The 19,962-nt window shown below is 40.7% G+C and overlaps 1 protein-coding gene across 1 annotated transcript in view; it reads right to left on the bottom strand.

Moving 5' to 3' along the window:
- Positions 1 to 4,829, bottom strand: part of CDC73 (cell division cycle 73) — a 177,645-nt gene extending 172,816 nt beyond the window's left edge. Inside the window, exon 1 of the mRNA XM_036755342.1 lies at positions 4,436 to 4,829. Within this exon, the coding sequence (XP_036611237.1) occupies positions 4,436 to 4,566 (131 nt within the window). The 5' untranslated portion in view covers positions 4,567 to 4,829. The remainder of the gene's footprint in view (positions 1 to 4,435) is intronic.
- Between the last annotated feature and the right edge of the window lie 15,133 nt (positions 4,830 to 19,962).

Genomic DNA, 19,962 nt, shown 5'->3' with positions numbered 1-19,962 from the left:
TTTTCCACAGTATTACACACCATAGTAGGTACTTAATAAGCATTCATAATGTTAGTGCAAAATAATAACACCATCAAAATATTTCAGTATATACTCTGATCTATTAAAATGAAAATTTAAAACCCTTAAAAACAAAATACTTAAAAAATGATTTTGAGAAATTTAGATACAACCTACTACAATATATGTAATATAATTTTAAATAACTGTTAAGAAATTTCACTTTTTTAATTAAAATTTCATTTATTTAATACCACCTCCCTTGGCACAAGATAATTAATACTGACATCTAGATAGACATTTATGTAGGCTTTAAAGCACTTTACATACATTATCTAACTTGGACTTCACAATCTTGTGATAGTTCACCTAGATCAGAAATGTCAAACTCACTGACCCAAATTTGGTGTTGGTACGTAGCCCAAAACAGATCAAAATTTAATTGGGAAATGTTTGATACAACAGAAATACAACACAAAGTTATTTTGTGGTTTTTCTAAGTTAATATACATCCTGCAGATTTGACACCACAGACCTAGGTAATTATTCCATGTATAAAATTATACATACATATGTGAAACATTTTAATTAGAAGTTTAACTGTCGACCACTAAAATACCTGAAGGGAAAGAATAAAATAAGATAATCTCACAAGATCAAAATATATTTAATAAGTATTCTGGCATAACCACTGCTACTGACATATACCGTCTTAACTTTACATTGTACTTTGTATCTAGCATCTCATTTTAACTTCACAACAAACCTGTGAGGTGAGTGAGTAGTGAAGATCTTATTAGACCCGTTTTACAAAACATTCCAAACACTATGCTTTGATGCACAATAAATGGAACATTAGACACGGAGAGAGAAGACCTCTATGAGTTCAAATCCCACATCGAACTTATTAACTGTGTGGCAGTAGCACTGAACTTTTCAAAAGTCTGTTTCCTCACCTGAATACTAGTACTACATGCCTCAAAGAGTTGTTACAGGAGTTTTTTACAAACCTTAAATTACTACATAATTTTGAGTTATTATTATTATTATTTGGTCACATAAACTTCCATAACAACAAACTGACATAATTTTTTGTCCTTTACTAACTGCAAGCAACAGGAAAATATCTCACTTGCAGCTTCGAAAATCCTTTGGATCAAGATGCTAGAAATCTTTTCACAGGAGATCTAAATACACAGAGTACTCAAAGTTTTTTGTGATTTCCACCCACAACTTAAAACAGATTCTTAAAACCTGAAAAAATATGTTTTCTACAAATAACCAAACTATCTCAAACTTCTCAATTCTTCTTGAGTTAAGCTCCTTAAATTCTCAGGAAAAACCAGCTATGATCTGGACATACTGTTTTCCTGTACCCATCACTCAAAGTGTATGTGTTATATTCTATCTACCCATCTCCAAAACTCAGATCTCCCCTCCAAGTAAACCATTCATTGAAACAAACCAGAGAACATACTGTTCTCTCAAGATTCCTTCATCAGGCAAATGGTCATCTCACTTATTACAGGCCCAAATCTTGAATTAAAAAAAACCTTTACAGCATCTCCATGAAGATACACTGGTCACTTGCACATTATGTTACTACCTCTGAAGAGGTAGTAGAAAAAGATCAAAACTATGTATTTCTGTCATAGCATAAAAAAACAAATTAGTTTTGAACTTTTGATGTTCTCATGCCCTTTAGTTGTATGGGAAAATAATAAACTGTCTTGCACAATTTTTAAATTAACAGAATGAAGATAGTGCAAAATGGTTTAAAATCTTTTGATGGGAAAAATGTCACTATACTATATTCTTTATGTCATTGTTAGATCATATCAAGTGTTTCCCTAGAAAATTTACACAAAACACCTTGGTCTTTAGTGTGTACATTCAGTACCACACCACAGGATATTAGGCTCCAAAAGATAGTATACATATACCATACTTTTATAAAATGATTTCCAGTTGGTTAGTTGAATCTAATAAAGCCATGCTAACGGTTTAAGTAAAAATCACTTCTGTTACAGTTTGCGTAACAAAGTTTTTTTCAGCCTGTTCTCATTCATGGCTTGGGTCATCCATCCAGGAAGTTCAATGGTTTGACTTTTTCTCCTTTTTGCAGCTCACATTCTGGGAATTTAACTGTTAGCACTTCCATCAGAAGCAGGAAAATATGAAATTAAGATCAATATACCAAACTAATTTATTAGAAAATTCAGTAGGGGCACTGCTACTTGGTAGAATTGGAGACAGGAAGAACTGGATTTTTAAATCCTACCTCTGGTACTTATTACAGAGGTAGTGTAGTAAAGGGGAAAGAACTCTGAATTCGGGTTCAGAGGATTTAGGTTCAAATTCTACCCATGACATTTACTACCTTGCAAGTCATTTAACCTCCATGGGCCTAATATTCCTCATCTGCAAAATGAAAGTAGTTGGACTAGTCCACCTCTGAAGTCTCTTCCTCATGTGGATCAACAATCCTATAACTCTTAACCTTTCAATGCTTCAGGAAATTGCCTGGGACTTTATTTGCTAAAGGTCCCTAGGCCTACTGCAAAAAAAAAAAAAAAAAAGGCTCTGCCCCAAACCTACATATTGTTTAAAAAAAATTCACTGACTAAAATGGAATGTCTTAGAAAGGGAAAATGAATATGTATAGCACGCATATTCCATACACACAAACTGAAACACATCACTGATAAGTCTACACAAATGTAATATATGCCAAGTTGGGGGTGGGGGAGAGGAAGGCCCTGCATTTCAGCCAAAACAACATTTATTAGTTATACAATTTTGAATTGGTGCTACATTAATCAGGTCCCAATACAGCTTTCTATCCTGGTCTCCTATTACTTTTTTTTCCTATTACTTTTCTAATTCCCCCAACTGGACTACTTCCTCAAACATATCCTAAGTTACCTTGCCTCTATACTGCTGCACATGCAATTTCATCTTCCTTTAAAGTCCTCCCTTCCCGAGTTCAACTTGTGTAAATTCTGCATATTTTTCAAGAAGCAGCTCAAATACAGTCAAGAGTGATCATTCTTTCTCTGAAGTCCCAAGGCACTCATCACACAGTAATAAATTACTATGTAAATGTCACATCTAATAGACTATAATCACCTTTCGAATAGAGGTTGCACTAGTTTTTGTCTCTCCACTACCCTAGCAGCTCAGTGAATGTGCTTTATAAAATAAAACACACAACAATTTAAAAAAAGGTTTGTGAACCTGTGCGTATTTTCTTAAGGAGATACATTTAAGAAAAGCTGAATTCCACAACATGGTATACAAAAATCACCCAAGAAAACTAAACCCTTCTGTATTAAGAATTTAATATGACAAAAATCACCCAAGAATAACTAAATTTCACCTGGCCTTTCAACTACAGTTCAAGTTGTACACCTTTTCCCTTGCTGAGGCCTTAAGTTTTAGCTCCCAAGTGCCTGAATGTTAGGAGAGAATACAAATCTCACCAAGTATGAGACTGACATAAGTAAATGATAGGGTCCTGGTACAATCTTTGTGCCCCAAAATTCCTCATAAATCACAATTTTAGGAAAGCAAAGAAATACAAAGGGTCTTTATGATGTTCAAAAAACCAGACCTAGAAAGGTTAACCAGGCCCACACATACAATAATATCCCTTTGCTCCATCACACCAACTTTTAAAAATGTTCATCTCTTACATCTACCTCATTCCCATTAAACTGAACTCCTTGGGAACAGGAACTGGGTTTTTTGCCATTCTCTGAGCCTGGCACAGAGTAGGCTCTTACTAAATGCTATTTGATTGATGTCAACCACGACCTCCACGAACACCTACTGCCTTCTCACCTAACCCTGACAGGACATCCTATCTGCTAGACTTGCAATGACATCCCTCCCCTATCCCTAAACCTCACTGGGCTCCGACCTCCCCTGAACATACCCACCAAACTCTTCAGTCCCTCTCCCCGCGAGGACACCTGCCCGGCTCCCTCTCCCCCATCTCTGGGTGCCCCTAACAGCGTGTTCAGACTCCCGGCTGGAGGAGAGAGAGAACGCCAGCATCAAGCGCGAGATGGGGGGCGAGCAGGCGGGGAAAGGGACGCCCCAAGACATGGCAACCCGCCAGGCCAAGGGCCTCAGAGAGCGAGTCTGCGAGTGGGGGACTCCGAGAAGGCCAGCAGCCCCTTAGAGCCCTCTCGGTCCCGCCCCCCGGCTCGCTCCCGAAAGGTTTAAAGGGGCGAACATCCTCAGGGACGGCCCTTCCCTCGCCTCTCTCGCCCCCAAAGTGAACTTCAGCTTTGGGGGAAACTTTCCCCACCGCACCTTTCCTCTCTCTCCCCTCTCCCCGGGATCCGGGGCGTCCCGGCAGGAGAGCGGGGAGGGGGCGCTGTCCTCCCCCCGCCCGCCCTCCCCCGGGCCGCAGCGGAGCTTCACTCACCCCCAAATCACATAGTTGGTCTTGACGTTCTTGGGCCAGGAGAACTCGCCGAAGATCACCTCATCCCCCTTCACCACGATCTCCTTCTTCTGGATGTTGTACTGGCGCAGGACGCTCAGCACGTCCGCCATCTTCCGCCCCCTGCGCTTCGGCCGCCGCCGCTACCTCGGCCGCCGCCGCTCCGCCGGCCCCACGGCCTCCGAGCCTCCGCCGCCGCCTTGGCTGCCTCCCTCCTCTGGGCTCTCCGCTCCTCCCGGCCGGCGGCCGCCAACAGCACTACAGCGCACCAACAAGAGCTGTACTAACAGCCGCCCGCGAAGACGACGGCACTAGACACCTAGGCAGCTGAGGACCCCGCGTTATCGGGCAAGGCCCCGTCGCCGGCTGCCCAAGCTGAACGCCTGAGCTCGAATTGCCGCCGCTGTCGCTGCCGCCGCCGCGGTCCCGCCGCCGCCAGGGGGAGCCGAGGCCTCCTGGGATAGGAGCTCGGCCAGACACGCACGCGGCGCCGCAGACGGCGCAATACTCACACGCTCAGTCTAGACTGACCCCGGGGTACGCGCTTGCGATGCGCGTGCGCGTGCGGCTGGAGCGCACCCGGGCACAGCGCGCACAGCCACGCGCCGCTTAGAAACAAGCCGACTCTGGGGCGTGGCTAAAGCGCCGAAATGTAGGCAGCTCGGCCGCCCCTCCCCGGGTCTTCAAATTTAACCACGATCCCAGCGGTGTTCCGCGGTTGCTAGGTGGCTGTCCCTGACTCCTCCCACGTCTCGCTTATTCTACACTTTCTTCTGACCTGTGGAGGTGGGTTGGTTCGGCGTGTTTAACGTGCGTAATGCTGTCTTCGTCTGTGTACTCTCAACTTCGGTGGGCTAGAAGGCTCTAGGGGAGCTGGAGGCTTGTATGTGAGAAAGGCAAAAAACAGTTCCTGCTCTCTAGGAGTCTGCCAGTAAGCACTTGTTAAGCGGCTACCCTCTGTCAGGCACTATGCTAATCTCTGGGTATACAAGGGTTAAAAAAAAAAAGTCCCTTTCCCCAAGGAGTTCACAGTCTTACTGTTGGAGACGACAGGTAAACAACTATGCACAAACAAGATATATACAGGATAAATTGGACATAAACCCACAGAAGACTCTAGTATTAAGGGAATTTGGCAAAGGCTTCTTGCAGAAGGCAGAGTTTTTTCTGAGGCTTAAGGGAATCCAGGAGGAAATGATGAAGAGAGACAGTGAGTTGAAAGCCAGTGAAAATGCTCGGATTTAAGAAATGAGTGCGTTTTATAGAAGGAACAGCCGGTTCCCACTGGACGGTAGCGTTCACGAGGGGAGGTGGGGTAAAAGTTAAAAACACCACCTCGCTGATGTTAGATAAGCTGCGAAAGAAAAGCTCTTTGCACCCTTTAAAGGGCTTAAAATAGGACGCATAATATGAATAAAATAATAATTATGATAGGGTTACTAACTCAGATTTATGGAAAGGACAACTTATTAGGCACCTACCATGTGCCAGGCATTATGCTAAGCACTTTATAATTATCATCTTACTTGATCCTAACAAAAATCCTGAAAGGGAGGTACCATTATTACCTCCATATTACAGATGAAGAAATTGAGGTTCAAGTAGGTTAAATAATTTGCCCTATGTCACACAATTAGGGGAGAACTAATAGAGGCTTCTTTTGCCCGACTCCACTCTTCCTTAGTCGGTCACTGACTTAAAAAAACAAACAAACAAAAAAAAAAAACACTGAAGGGCTTCCCTGGTGCTGTTTTCCCTCGGTGCCATAGGTATAGTAACAGAGTGAGAATAATAAGACTGCTTGGTGTGGTCTTGGATTGAGCCCTGGATTTGGAATCAGAAAGACCAGAGTTTGAATCTTGCCTCGAGCATTTTACTACCTGTGTGACTCTGGGCTAGTGACTTAAGTTTTCTTGCCTTCAGTTTCCTCAACTGTAAAATTTAGGGAGTTGGATTGACTTTTAATGACCCTTCCCATCCCATGACATCTATTCAATGGAATTGTGACATGATATAGATAGATAATTTTATATCTATATATGCATATATATGTGTGTTGTAAAATATATGTACATGTATATATGTTGAGTATACACACACATAGGCATCACGGCTGAAGGACTATATTCCAGGACTGTCTGGGTTGATATCTCTAATGAAACCAGTAGACTAATATTCACCCACCCACCTTAAGGCTATAGTCATAAATTCTGCTTAAATTTTGTTCAAAATGTAATGTTATTTTGTAAGGAATAACTTTTTAAAAACATTCTAATGGAAACTATCAGTCAAAGAGGTTTATGAAGAAGCCAAAACTAACAGCAACTAGCAGGTAGGATATTCCCCATGGTAATCTCATTATAATAGGACAGACAACTAGTATTAGTTAACCACTCATTATGTAAGTACGTAGTTGGTAAGTTAAGTTAAGTTACCAACTAGGTGCCAGACAGTTCGCTAAGTGCTGCGAATTCATAGAAATGCAAAAATAGTCGGCATCTCTAGGAGAGCACATTCGAAAGGGGAAGACTACAAGCGAATAACTATGAATTTACAAGGTGTATACAAAGTAAATGGATGTAATGCCCCTGGAAACGCCTGGATTAGGCTTCCTGCAAAAATTGGGATTTAAGCTGAATCTTAAAGGTAGCTTGAAGAACCCGCACGTTGAGAGGGAGGAGGAAGTACGTTCGAAGAGTGAGGGGACTAGGTAAAACCGAAGGAATTTGGAGATGAAGTGTCTTTTGCAAGGAATTGCCGCAGCTTAAAATAATAATTCTAAGCCAAATTGTAGAGAAAATGATTCAAGATATACTCGTAAGGATATTGGGGAAAAAACCCGCCACTTTTCATAACTGAAAAGAGTGTGATTTTACTTACATGCATATATTTTCTCAACAATACTAAAACCGCTGTCGAGGTTCGAGCAGAAAAGAAGGGTGGCACTGCGAGGTTTAGGTAATTGATCAGAAGTGCTAGGAAAGCATTTTTCCTTCTCTCTGATTAAGTAGGGGGCAGGCAAAGGATTAGCACCCGCGGAAAAACAACTGCGGCTGTTTGAGGTTGGCCCAGGAGAACTTTGTCATCAAGTTAATCTGAAGCCTGGAATCCTTAACTTAAAATTCAGTATGAGTTGATAATAATAAAATTCCGATAAGAAAGGTATTTTAGACTTTGATTTCTTTAGAAGTTGCTCTTCCCTCTTTAACATTTCCTGGAATGATGTCTCTCCTTTGCTTCCATTACTCTGTACCTTGTATTATGTACATAATTCCTGTACAATTTATATCTCCTCCTCCCCTTTCCCTAGTAGAATGTAAACTCCTGGAGTGCAGTGACTGTCATTTTTAAAAATTGTGTTGCCCGTGCTTAGTACACCTAGTACACCTATAGGGAGGAGCTGGCTATCTTCTAGTGAGGAAAATCCCTATACATATACACAACTAAAACAGGCTTAGTAGATAAATCTAGGAAGTTGCTTTAAGCACATGGAAGTTAATTGACTCGTCCAGGATAAGATTGCTTGCTAAGTGGCAGAGACAGCCTTTGAATTCGTTTTCCTGCCTCCAACCCTTGTGGGTGGCTTAATATTAAATTGAACTGAAATGATCATATTTGTATCACATTATTAAGATCAGCTGTTTTTATAGACTAATACGTTGAGAGGTTTACATTGAGAATGTCATTAAAGGCAATCAGGTTCCACACACCCCCATTTTACAGATGAGAAAACTGAGGAACGGAGCAATTAAATGACTTGTCCATGGTCATACAGAATTTTTATTTTGTACTATTAAAGTTTGAGAAACTCTCCATTAGAAGTATCAGCAAGCTTAAGCAGGGCATGCTCTTTGATATAAAATAGGATGAGGGATGGGGGGAGTTTGGACTTGATCGCCTCAAGGACCCTTTTAGCCCTAAATCTGTCATGCATTTTTCTCATAGTTCTATGTTACAGGCACAACTATCACCTGCTATACTAGCCTGCCTAAATTATTGGGGTGAAATAACTGCCACTAAATGTTTAATCTGTAAACCTAGAGCTACAAAATGACAGCACATTTAACATTGTCATTATTTCAATACTTATTACTCTAGTGAATAATTGATGTCTCCCCCATGGAGAGTCAAGTAGTTCAGATCAACATCCTGTGCAACACTTACTTGTCCATGTCCTCCCTATTGAAGAAAAAAACATTAATATTCTATGCTTTTAGGCACCAGTTTGCCAGAAACAATTTTCTTTAAGATTAATGTAATTATTAGCCATTTCTAACTTTAGAAGTGTCCAAAATGACAGTTTCCCTTTTGTTCTAGGACAGTTTTAGGTAAGATTTATAGGAATCCCGGAAGGAAAAATCAAAATACACAACAGTGCACTTCTGGGTTAACGTGTAATAATTGCCCCATTCTAGGTAGTACGGAACACCCCTGCTAAATAGTAAAGTCTATGTGCAAGGATGTAGTTGAAAATGTAATGTGGTATCACTGCCACCTAGTGACTTGATCATTAAATTGCAGGGGTGACTTTTTTTTTTAAATGGTTAACACTGTTAAGCTAAAGGGTGAGTGGTCTTCTAAAACAGGCTCTTGATAAAGGGATGGATATGCAATACGTTCTCTAATCAACGTACATAAAAATATGAAGACTGGTTTGTGAGCGCACTTTTCTTTAAAAAGAATCAGATGAGATATTTGTAAAGTACTTAACCACCACCCTGATTTAGGCTCTCTACTCCAATACTGTTCTGCTGCAATGGCCCAGAGTAACTCCCCTCCCGGGCCTGTGTCAGTCATTCCCACTCACATTTATGGGCAGAGTCCTCTGAGAATGGCTTACTACTATTCCACTCAGGGCTTTAAGGTTAACCCTAAGGGATTGCTTTTAAATATACATGTGTGTTTGTATGTGTGTATATGTATACATACACATAAATATATATATATATATATATATATACGTATCTCTGTATCTTGAGCCTCTACTGTTGATCTCCTTAGCAAGAACTGATAAATTTTTCTCTGTTTTGGAAGTATTACTTGTATTTTGAATACTTTGATTTAATGTGTACTTTCTCTCTGAACGTGGAGTATTTCATTACTGAAGTAGTTATGTCCTTTGCCAAAATAATATTGCTCTTCTCATCCTGTATGTTTGCTTTGTTTGCAGTGCCTGTTTTATTTTTTAATGAAGTCATTTTTAGGGGAAAACATGTAAATATTCAATATAATAAATAGCCTGATAGTAGAGTAAAAATTATGTCTATTCTATACTAAGGCTTCAAACATGAAGAAAATGACACGGTTTTGAACTCAATTCAGCAAATATTTATTGAGTGTTAAGCAAATCTCTCAATTACATGCTTACTGTCATCACTTAAAACAAAATTCATGTTGTGAAGTTTCACTCATAACACCGGATTTTCAGTTTGGGAAATTAAACAGCTGCTGTAATAGCAGGGCTTATCTGTCATATCATTTTGTACTTGTCTTTAGATAGACTCTTTTCCCCATTCAGGTTCTTAGCAAATTCAAAATTTTGGTTTTGTACTCATACTTTCAGTAAAATGATGAATGAGAAGAATGATGTAAGAATACTTAAAGGGAAGCTCAGATGAACTATTCACTCAGTCCTTCACAGGCTTCAGTTGTGCATTATGGTTCTAAATATTTAAGAGGATCTGAAATCAAACTAATGACCAATGATATTCTAGAAGCTTGTGTCAAACTGCACCAAGAAGAGGAAGATCTAGATAAAACAGAATAGATTTTAAAGTGTGTAGGAGAATTAGATGCTAGAGATACTTTCTCCAGTGCCTTGTAGTTAGGATTATTTGTAACTTTCAATAAGTCACTGAACTGCTCTAGGCCTGTTTAGTTATTTAGTCACAAGGAGTTTGCAAAGTTGAAGAGAGAAAACACGTACATAATCATGATGCAAAATTGTTGTTGTTCAGTCCCTTTTCAGTCATGTTCAACTCTTTGTGATCCCATTTGGGGTTTTCTTGACAAAGGTACTGGAATAGTTTGCCACTTGCTTCTCCAGCTCATTTCACAGATGTTAAGGAATGTTAAGGCTTCCTCTGAACTTGTATTTTTGAGCTGCCATATTTTCCAGAAACATTGGACCCAGAGTATGCAGGAGACCCTATATGTGTCAAGGACAAAAGCCCCCTTCCCCAACCCTCCCCAGCTGACATAATGTTTTGTTTGCATCCCAAGTTGGACTCCCTGTGTGTCCTTGGGAGTCAAGACAGGCGCCAGTCAATCTGCACTAGGCTAAGAAGTTGCTTGTGTAACTGGGACCCTTGTAGATAAGTAGACCATCCTATCTTCATAGTCTAGCAGTTCCCAAGGGAGAAGAATGCAACCTTTGCCATGGCCTTGTTGCTCCCCTTTGGGTGTTTTTGTCCTCTTCCTACCTTTACTGAACCTTTCCTCCTCCTATGCCATGCCCCTTTAGGTGGGGATTTCTGATACTTCCTCCTTCCTTGGTCCTGCTGTTATAAAAATGCAAACTTCTGTATGGATTATGAACTCTTTGGGTTCCACATGCAGGTTCATTTCCTTTGTAATAAACCTAGTTTTGATAAAAGCTTCCTGAAATTGTGATTACCTATTGAGACACTTGAGGAAACAAACGGTTAATTGATTTGCCCGGAGTCTCTCAGCTAGTGAGAGTCTGAGCCAGATTTGAACTCAGGAAGATGAGTCTTCCTGCCTCTAGGTCCAGTGTCCTATCCACTGCACCACCTAGCTGCCCATGATGCAGAAAAGAACATGATAAACATATATGCATAACAGATCAAATGTTATAAAGAATTTAGAGGAAATATAATTCCCTACATGGTAAGTTCCATGATATGATGGACAGCTCCAAGGAGGAAATTTTATTTGAGTTAGATCTTGGAGGATGGGTATAACTGCAATAAGCAGAGATCATAGGGGTGGGTATTCCAGGCAGCAGAAATAATTAAAAAGGCATGGAGTTGAGGATCTCATAATGTGTTTATAGATTGGTTATATAATTATAATTATGTATGATATTGTAAAAACATTCTCATGAATAAAAGAATAATAAGATGGAAGTAGCATTATCTTGGAATGGAAGATAGCTTAGAGCAGTTGTGTCAAACTCAATCCTAGTGGGCTGCATATTGACTTAGAAAACCACAAATTAACATTACTTATGTTGTATTTTTATTTATTTTGTTAAACTTATCCCAATTATATTTTAATCTGGTTCTGCATTACTCTGGAGTTTTGTTTATAGCAATATTGACACCTCTGACTTAGAGAATAACTAGTCTAACCTTACACACAATATAGGAATATAGATAAGTAGTTCAACATTTATTAAGTGCCCACGATGTGCCAAGCACTGTGCTTGGTAGTGAGGATACAAGGACAAAAATGAAACAGTCCCTGCCATCAAGAAACTTACAATCTCTTGGGGTGATAGAACAAGTATACATAAAAGTGCAGTCGAATGTTTGAGAACTTAATGACATCCTAGGATTTGTAATTCACAGGGACAAAATTCCCTTCAGAATGCCTTGAAAGTAATTTGGGACTATCATTATTTTTGCGTTGTAAAGTGGAACTGAATCACAACCCAGAGTTCTTAAGGAGACACACAGTCTTCAAGAAATAGACTGATAGTAAGGAATGGGAACCTCAAGAGCTAAGCAGCAGCAGCAACAATGGGGGTCAGCCACCTCAACCCTGACCAGAAATCAAGCTGATCCAGAAAGAATCAGAAGCACAGGGGCATCAGGAGAAACAAATGAAAAGACAGCCATAAGCCCCCTCCTATAGTGGCTTATCTCAGAGTAGATGGCCAGGCTAAAGCTACTAGTGTTGTACCCACCTCTTCAAGAACTCAAAGAAGTTTCAATACAAAGGTTTGCTCTTTCTCCAGCTTTCTCTACCCAAGCATGTCTAGTCACAGAGATAAACAACTTAAAGTAGGCCAGACAGCCACATCTTTGCCTGAAGGTCATCAGTTTCCCTAATTGGGAGCTCTGAGCTACTGTAATTTTGCCATCATTTTTTCATCTTATATAAACTCCATTAGGTATCCAAGGGGACTGCCTAGACTCACGAGACTATTATATTGCCAGTAAGCTAAAAAAAATGAGATTAGTTCTAACAGTGTAACTGATTTAGATCTCCAGAGACAAAGAGGGTGGAAAGGACTTGGAGTAAGAAGATGTAACGAGAAGAGGGGCAAGTAAAAAAATGATCCTTTGATTTAGACTGAAGGACAGGGAGGATTATTTTAGAAAATCAATTTAGAGGGAACAGGGTATCATCAACAGAAATGTAATTCCCAGGTAATTTGTTAATTAGAGGGGGGAGCTAGGTGGCGCAGTTAGTAGAGCACCGGCCCTGGAGTCAGGAGGACCTGAGTTCAAATGCGGCCTCAGACACTTGACACATGTACTAGCTGTGTGACCTTGGGCAAGTCACTTAACCCCAACTGCCCTGCCAAAAAAAAAATTAAAGGGGGGAGAAAAATTCGATGCTATCTTGAGAGAACAATAGGATCGTGGGAAAGTTTCTTTTAGCATACGAAGGACCTGAACCTGTTTTTAAGTAGAATGGAATAAGCCACTAGAGAAGGAGAGATAATAACAGCTCATATTTATGTAGCGCTTTTAAGGTTTACAAACATTACATACATACACTATCTTACCTGGTCCTCACAGCTGGGTGAAGTAAGGACCACAAGTGTTCTGATCCCTATTTAAGAACAGTAAACTGAAGGTCAGAGTCCTGACATTACTTGCCTCTGACTCAAATGGCTAGGTAGTGTCAGAGGCAGGATTTGAACCCGGGTTTTTCCTAAGTAACATTCTCTCCCTGATACTAAACAAAGATGAGATAATAAAGCAAGTATCTGGAGGAGGTAAGAGGGTATAGATGAGACTGAGGCCATCAATGGAGGGTTTAGTTTTGGAAAACAGGAGGAATACTTTTTCTTCCAAGAAAAACAGGATGGAGATGAAGAAAAATTATATAGGCAAGAGGCAGCAAGTTGAGGGAACTCACATTGGATGGTCACGATTTCACCAAGGAGGTGTTAAGGGACCTAGGAGAATGGAATAGGGGTAGAGGATGGGAGGGAAGATTTGAAATTACTTTTGGGAATTTGATTGAAATCAATTAGAGATGAACTTGCTGAATAGATTTGTAGGTCCAATTAAACTACATTACATAAACTTTTAGTGGAATAAATTTTTTTCTTTTCTCCAAGAAGGCTCACATTATTACAAATACTTTAAAACAAAAATTAATATTGGCACCAGCCAAAACCTCTATTGTAATTTGATTGGGTATGATATGCGATAATGACCCTGTCCTACTGTATCTCTGTGATGGAAATCACTGAATCATATCAACTTAGCTGATTCAGTATGAATAATAAGGTCAGTGGGTTGTCTTTGTTGTTTTGTTTGTTTTGTTGTAAAACAGAGGTTCCCAAACTTATTTGGCCTACTGCCCCATTTTCAAAAAAAATTACTCAGTGCCCCATCCCGAAATCTTTAACCCTTTAACTTTTTAAAAATTTGTCATTTCAAAAAAAAATACAACTTTTTTTTTAAATGACACATCTTAAATTTAATAATTTATTGTAAATTTGTGGGTTTTTCCTGCATTGAAATTTTGATGACACAATATTGTCTCATGTAACCTTGTCGTATCCTATTGTGTAAACAATGCACATATTCCTGTCAAGGAATGCTAGACTTCCCTACAGTGCTCAAAATGCTCACGTGACAACACTTGCTTGTTAAGACCTGTTGGTGAACTTGACCACTGATCAGTTATAATTAGCATTTTGTGTGTTTATTTGTAAAATAATGTAATCACTACGACTTTAACTCACTCAACAGGTGACTATATATGAACGGTTTTTCAAAATTTTCTAATCTTCTCTTCTTTCCTTAAGCTTCCACCACCCACTTACGTTTATTCAATGCCCCCCCCACCCCCGCAGTTGCACCAGAGGCTACTACCACCTCCCTCATCAGTCCAGCACCCCGCTCCTGGGGGCAGTATCGCCCACTTGGGAACCTCTACAAAAGATTTAAGTATAAGCTGGTTTTTGAACATGCCTTAGTTTGTTGAAAGTGGAGCCTATTCTGCCAATAGCATGAGGGTACCCTCCTTGACTGGCTGTGTCTTTAAAAGTAGCACACTCCTAGTAGTTCACTATGTTTTTGACTCTTCTATCAGCTGCAACAAGTGTTGATACTATGAATGAAACAGATGGGAGGGGAGACTTGCCGTTCTTCTGCTCTCCTTTTTACCTCAGCAAGAAATGGGCCTGGGGGTGTTGGTTTCAGCTTTGTTTCTTCCCCAGTTTCAGCAGGCCGAAGGTGACCTCCGCATTCCAGGAATTTGGGCCATGGAGACCTTGGAGCCAGGATTCCAGGCAGTACAGCAGCCAGTGCCATCAACATGGGAAATTTGAGAAGCCAGGGTTCCTGGCACTCGATGCCTAGTGGGGTTTTTGGACTCGGAATGGGGACCATACTTTAAGGTAACTGAGCTAAACTATGAACTTAATCCCTTTCCACCCTCCAAAGATGGAGGTAGCACAAAAGGGGGCCTAGGATTATGCCTTCCACAAATTGGAGAGTATGTTTGTTTATTTATGATATACCTTCTGAAGTAAACATGTCTTTGTAAAAGCTCCCTGCTGTCACCCAAGTCCTTTTAAACTTCAGAACCAAGCTAATAATAATAATGTTAGATTTATGAAATGGATTATTTATCCTATATGGTACTTGTAGCTTAAATTAAAAAAAAGATTTAATGCAATTTATGAATCAGTTAGAGAGAATTGTGTCTACTATTTCTTAATTGAATTAGTATTTCTTGAATCTGTGATCACTTACCAAGAAGGAATACTTAAAATGAGGACTAGATGATCTCTAATTTCCCTTCTGGGACAAAATCAAAATCCTATCAACTGAACTAACATTTCTTGGATTCTTTTGTCCTCTTAGGTTGTTATTTCCAGACTCCTTCCTCATTCCTTTTCTCTTTGAATTAAAAAGGTAACAATACAATCAGTGTTTTATTCTAAAAGAAAATAAGGGAATGGTTAATTAATATTGGTTACTTATGAGGGGAAAAAGATCCAGAGATTAAGTGTATTCAATACTACACTTTGAACACCAGATGGCACTGCATATCACTTTTTATCCAATCCTTTAAATAATATTTTAAAAAATATCTTCCCACTTCTTAATAGAAAGCATTTTGTTTTGATTTCTTAAGCCTATAAAGACTCTGGGAGTAGAAAACGTACATCTCATGACTATAGGAATATTCTATGCCAGGCGGAGGTCAGGAAGAAACTGATGTAAATTAGTTTGTTCTACTGTACACTCAGTTAATTCCTTTTATATTTGAGGATCTCTACAACATCCATCGGGGAAATGAAGCGATAAAAGTTACGGCACTTTTAGGCCTAGTTCCACAGAATCTCCCCCTGCCTTCCTCCTTAGTGGTGCATCACTAAACAATACCCATTTATTAAGCACTTGCTATGTGCTAGACAGTGCTAAATGTAGGAAATAAAAAAAAAAAGTAGAAAGACAAGTCCCTGCCCTCAAGGAGAATACATTCTAATGTAGGAAGACAACAAAAAAAGAAGCTGAAAAGCCAGGAAGGTATAAAGTTATGCCTTGTACTTTCAGAGTACGGCTTGGAGAGGATCAAGAACACTGGCCTGGGCTCTCTTCTAAAATGGAGGTTCTAGGAGGACTCACCCAATCAGAGGCTAGAGAGACCAGGATACTTCCAATAAGTGAATTCCAGGGCTGGAGGGAGGTCAACCTGGCTGGTGAAGCGGGAGCAGGGGGTGGGGTGGGGGGAGCGGGAGAAGTGAAGAAAGCCAGAGTTCATCCTGGAGAGTAATGAAGACTACCCTCCCAGTTCCTTAGAATCACAACTTGGGTATCATCCTGAACTTCTCACCATCTTTCACCCTCCATATCCAAACTATTGCTAAGGCATGTCAATTTTACCTTTGCAACACCTCTCCAATATACCCCCTTCTCTCTTCATTACCTCACATCTGGACTATTGCAATAGCTGGTTGATCTTCCTGTCACAAGTCTCTCCCCATTCCAGTATATCCTCCACTAGGGCCAAAGTGATTTCCTAAAGCTCAGGTCTGGCCATGTCACCCCTCTGCTAGATAATCTGCAGTGGTTCCCAGGCACCTCCAGGATAATAAACAAAAGCCTTTGTCTGGTGTTCAAAGCCCTTCATTACCTAATCACGTACACCACCACCGCCCCCTCTTCAGTCCTTTTTACATCTCATATTCCCCCATATATTCTTTGATCGACACTGGCCTCCTTACTATTTCTCCAACAAGATCTCTCAGAATTTTCTCCAGTTGTCCTCCATTCTTGGCCTCCTGGCCTCCTTTAAGTCCCAAATAAAATTCAACTTTCTCCAGGATGCCTCTCCCAATTCCTCTTAATTCTAGTGCCTTAACACTGTAAATCACTTCCTCTTTATCCTGTACATAGTTCATTTGTACACATTTGTTTGCTTGTTGTCTTCCCCACAATACCGTAAGCTCCTTGAAGGCAGGGACTATTTATTTAGCATCCCCAATTAGCACTGTGCCTTATCTCATAGGCACTTTATAAATACTGATTGAATGATATGGCTACTCTGGGCACAGTCTTTTATAAATATATGCAGTTTAGGCGTCATTTCAAGACTATATTTAGGAATATTCCTGCCTCTGTTTTTCTAATTTCCCTCAATGAGAAACACAATGCCTCATATATTTGGGGAGGCTGTGTGTAGAGCATTCAACTGAATACTTGAGGACTCTAAAAAAATCTCTATACACACCCCCATTTTCTTTAGCAGATAATGCCAAATGATAGGTAGTCATTTCCATTATTTAATTCTTACACTGGGTAGCAGGTTGGACAGGACTTCTAGGTTCCTTTTGACTGATATTTAATACAATGGTCCATGACACTGGTTAACATGAATGTGTTAGTACTTAGAGCTCTCATATTCTTTTTATGTATAAAAAAAGAGAAAACCTTGTGATTTCCAAGTAATCTGAAAGTCATTACTTAAAGTCATTCTAAATGTTTGTGATTTTTCTTGTAGCATAATGTTCTAAACACCATCATGTTGTCTCATAGAAAATTATAGTGACAGGCGTATTATTTTCATAATCTAAAATCTATATTCCAGTGTTTAGTACAGTGCCTGGCACATAGCAAGTACTTAATAAATGCTTGCTGACTTCATTGGATGTTCTTAAATTATGTTTACAGGTTGATGTTTGTCCTTTGTCCTCCCTCCCCCCCCAAAAGGACCAGTGAAATCACAGGCTGATGTCTTGTGTCTGTGTGCCTTAAGTAAGGCAAAGTTGCACAAAGTCATCAGCCTCACTTTCAGAGTTATAAAAGTCCAGCAACAGGACAAAAGTCAAGACAACTGGCAATGGCCAGAGTTGCAGTGGATGACTTTGGCATCTTCAGTGTCTGACCAAGCTCTAAGTGCTCCACAGCTCCTGCTTTCAGCCACCTTCATGGCTGTTGGAACAAAATGTTCTCACTTGCCCATTCCTATGGGATGGGGGAGCAACGAACGGCCGACCAGCCTGTGGATTACTCTCAACCAGCCTCTGCTTGAGGTTTACTGAGGATATGGCTACTATGCATGCTACAGCCTCTTGGGAGCCACAGATGAGAGTTAGGTGACTGCATGGACACCAAAAGTGGATGAGCAGCCCTGAAAAGGGCTCAGCAAGCCCCCACACCAGAGGTGCTAGTCCTCCCTTAACACCCATACACCCTATGTTTACAGGTACACGGCAATTGAAGAACCCAGAAACATCTTAATAACAGAGCTATTGTTAAAAAAATAATATTCTAGTAGCTTGCCCCATTTTTCTGAGGAAAAAATTTTAAAAAAAGTTATTGGTGTAAACGTATGCAAACCTTGGGATCAAAAGATACTTTTCCTTGAAATAGCCATAGGAATATGCAGGCACTGAAATAACCATTTACCTGAAAAATCCTGCACTTAACCTAGGCTTTATCTACAACACACAACTTTTTAAGAATTGATCCCATTCTCAAGCCAAGTGATGATGTAGCACTTTGATTTTTACACATTCCTTAGCTGTATAATTATGGTGACAACCCCATTCTCAACCTTTCAGTTCATAGAATCATGGGATTTAGAAGTGAAGATATGTTGTCTGTCCTCCCTCCCACTGTGTATTTAATATTTATTAAAGCATGGTTCCCTCCCTCCCCTCATTGTTGTCATTTCTCAATATGCCCCAACAGAACCCTCCCTTTGCTACAAAGTAAAATTAAGCAAAACCACCCAACACATTGACCATGTGTGACAGCCTGTTTCATTCTCCAACTGTATTCTGCCACCTGGGTTGTACCACTGGAGGGAGTACCCACCTCAGTGAGATCACAAGCCCCTATAAGTATTTCTATGACATAGTCTGTACTTCATGGATCACTGTGCAGTATGAAAATAAAGAATCCTTTGGCATTCAGAATCATAAACTCATCTATTTTATCATGAATAATAATAAAAAAATCCAGCTGGTTTCAATCAATGCTTCTGAAATTTCAGGGACAATTTCTGCCATTGGCTTCCATGAAGACCTTAGATTATGTCTTTAAAAGCAAGTTATATAGATAATTGCCTTATAGGCAAAATGCAAAGGATGTCGAGGATCCTCACCGTATAATTACGTAGCTGAGTACGGCATAAAACCTAAAGGGCTGTTATCATCGTTTGGCTTGGGAAGTGACGTTCATAGAGAAAATTAGTTGTTCCTCCTCTGTCCCCAGTAAAAGAAAATGAATGTTTTCAAGTTCCAAAGAACGAGTTTGGTCCCCAAGCAGACGAGCCCTTTCTTACTAGGCGGCTGGGAGGGTGCTAAGCGCTGACAGGCTCGAGCAGAGAGGAAGTCCACGAATGTGGCACGCTCCATTCACTGCCCAACTTTTTTCGGTATATTGACGTGGGGTTGATTTGTTTTTTTCTTCTGTAGAAAACTTGTTATACGGGAGGGGTAAGGAGAGGGAAATGGGGGAAATGTATGTTTGGCAAAACCAGAAGAGGGTAATATTTATCTTTAACCATTGGCTTTTTCAAAGCGCAATCCTGCCCCCGCCCCAGACCCGGGCTCTGGCCTACACACTCGGGTACCGGAATCGCCAGCCCCCGACGCCGTCCTCGCCGCGGGGGAGAGTCTCCCCAACCCCCACCCCACTGGCTGCCGGAGAACCCACCCAGGGTTGGGCTCAGATCTGGACAAAGGCCGCCCCGGTGAGGGGAAAGACGGCAGCCGAGAGCCGCTCACTCCCGGGCCCGCCGCCCAGCCAGTCACATAAGAGAAGACGGTGAAGGCGAAGGGGCAGCAGCGGCCACTGCGCCCGCGCCTACCATGCAGGGCAGGCGCAGCATACGGGTCGCAG

Source organism: Trichosurus vulpecula, chromosome 4 (genome assembly GCF_011100635.1).
Source record: "Trichosurus vulpecula isolate mTriVul1 chromosome 4, mTriVul1.pri, whole genome shotgun sequence".
Taxonomy (NCBI): domain Eukaryota; kingdom Metazoa; phylum Chordata; class Mammalia; order Diprotodontia; family Phalangeridae; genus Trichosurus; species Trichosurus vulpecula.
Note: the sequence above shows the minus strand (reverse complement) of the source record. Positions and strands in the feature narration are given on the sequence as shown.